General features: G+C 35.8%; 2 protein-coding genes across 2 annotated transcripts in view; one reads left to right on the top strand and one right to left on the bottom strand.

Annotated features, from left to right (window-relative positions):
- The first annotated feature begins 497 nt into the window (after nucleotides 1-497).
- Nucleotides 498-1769, top strand: LOC124350030 (membrane-associated progesterone receptor component 1-like). Its single transcript, XM_046801010.1, has 4 exons — nucleotides 498-760; nucleotides 834-942; nucleotides 1143-1310; nucleotides 1380-1769. Exons 1-4 carry the CDS (start codon nucleotides 575-577, stop codon nucleotides 1508-1510), a joined length of 594 nt encoding a protein of 197 aa, XP_046656966.1. The 5' UTR covers nucleotides 498-574; the 3' UTR covers nucleotides 1511-1769.
- LOC124350187 overlaps nucleotides 1699-2019 on the bottom strand; it is a 34142-nt gene continuing 33821 nt past the window's right edge. The window contains exon 15 of the mRNA XM_046801231.1: nucleotides 1699-2018. Within this exon, the coding sequence (XP_046657187.1) occupies nucleotides 1825-2018 (194 nt within the window). The 3' untranslated portion in view covers nucleotides 1699-1824. The remainder of the gene's footprint in view (nucleotide 2019) is intronic.

The raw sequence follows: 2019 nt of genomic DNA, 5'->3' as shown, positions 1-2019 counted from the left end.
CTACACTAGCTCCAGGTGACAGAATTGTGAACTAAAGCTAAAACTAGGGCACGCACTTGCATACATATCCGTACATATATCAATTAGTCTCTGTTACTCCGTTACTCTATCTAATAAAAAATGAATTAGAAACTTGCAAAATCAACAATACCAAATCAGAATTTAATGATGCATTTGGATTAGATTTTATAAAATGTATTATTATTGTTAACTAATTAACTGGACTGCTTTACAATCGAGTCGACATAAAATGATTATTAAATAATTGAAAGAGACTAAGAGAGTTAGTGTTAAGATTATCAACTTATATACAAATCACAAAACAGATAGTCTCTTGTATTTTTAAAATTAAGAATTAACTAAGATCCGTGGATGACTCAGACACGAATTAAATTTTTTAAATTTTGGATTCACATCATTTTCCATGGTGTCGAATAGATGGCAGTGAGAGCACGACAATTGAAAAAGCGACGTGACATTTCACATTTCAGAAACTCGGAAGAAAAACAAATCGGTAGACACTTCAGAGTTCAGAGTCCCTTATCGCTTGTTGAAGAAGCTGTTCTTGTACGCCATGGAAACGAAAGAGGAGGAGGTTGTAGAAAACGCTATGACTTTCATAGCTAGAATATTTAACGAAATTATCAGTAGCCCGCTAAATTTGGCTCTTTTGGGCGCCATCGGATATGTCGCTTACAAAATTGTTGCCACTCAAATGGAAGAGAGAAAAGTTAAACCCGAAGAACCTCCTTTACCGAAGGTGAGATCCAAGAGTTATGTAAACTTAATGTTAAATGGTTGCTTAGTTCTTATTTCATCAACAATGCTTCTAGCTTAGAAAACAAGACATGACTATGGAGCAGCTAAAACAGTACAATGGAACTGGACCTGAAGGCAGAGTTTTGGTAGCTGTCAATGGGAAAGTCTTCGATGTCACCAAAGGTATAATACTTAACCATTATACACAAATCTTACTTATCTTGACAGATTTTACTCAGTTTATAACATAGGCCACCATTGATAACAATTTCAGTTTCAGTTCCTTCTCCATGTAACCTTTTTTTTAAATATTGAGCACAAATTTTCTATTAGAAATGCAAAGGATCTTTTTAGTTGAATAATTCCATCTTTGAATTGTTTAGGTAAACGTTTCTACGGTCCTGGCGGCCCTTACGCAGCATTTGCCGGACGGGATGCTTCTCGTGGTCTTGCCACCTTTTCAGTTGCTGCATCTGATGACTTTGATGATCTGGCTGACCTCACCCCTGTTCAGAAAGAATCTGTAAAAGAATGGGAAACACAGTTCACTGGTTAGTGACTTCTTATAACCTTTGCTATTGTTCAGTAGTTTATTCATAAACGTATTATTCATATTCTAGAAAAATACGAATATATCGGACGACTATTGAGACCCGGAGAATTGTCACGAAACTACTCAGATGGAGAAACAGAAGGGGAAAGTAGCGAGGAAGAAGAGGACGCAGCTTCATCTCGGCCGAAAGCTGAATAAAAGACCCTCAGTGATTTTCTTACCATGTGTATAGTTGGTGTATTTTTATTGTCTTTGAGAAAAGGTGAAATTGTGCCCTCAATTTTCCATCTCATATTTCTTGCTTCTTTAAAAGGATTCAGAGTAAAAATTTGGCAGTTAAATAGCTGTTCTACACATTTCAAGCTTATTTTTTCATAACTCTTTAGTTGGAAACTTATTTTGTTCATTTGTGTACTAGGTCCATAATAAAAGGTGCCATTGTTTGATGCACACTATACATCTGGGATAAAAGCTCAATATAAAAAATATCATTTAAATGAATAAATATTGTCTTAAACTAATTTCAATTTGCTTTCCGCATATTTCGCACTAAGCAATTTCATAACTGCTGCATGAGGAAGGTCAGTTCTGGATGACTTGACAGCGGCATAGTTTTCTTTCACGAACAAAGCAAAGGCATTAGGTGTTCTAGGCGTTTGGTCTTTCGGTTTCACTTCTGCATTTTCATTTACACGACTTGATGGCTC

This window comes from Daphnia pulicaria, chromosome 7 (assembly GCF_021234035.1).
Source record: "Daphnia pulicaria isolate SC F1-1A chromosome 7, SC_F0-13Bv2, whole genome shotgun sequence".
In the NCBI taxonomy this organism is placed as follows: domain Eukaryota; kingdom Metazoa; phylum Arthropoda; class Branchiopoda; order Diplostraca; family Daphniidae; genus Daphnia; species Daphnia pulicaria.
This window is presented reverse-complemented; position numbering and strand designations above follow the sequence as displayed.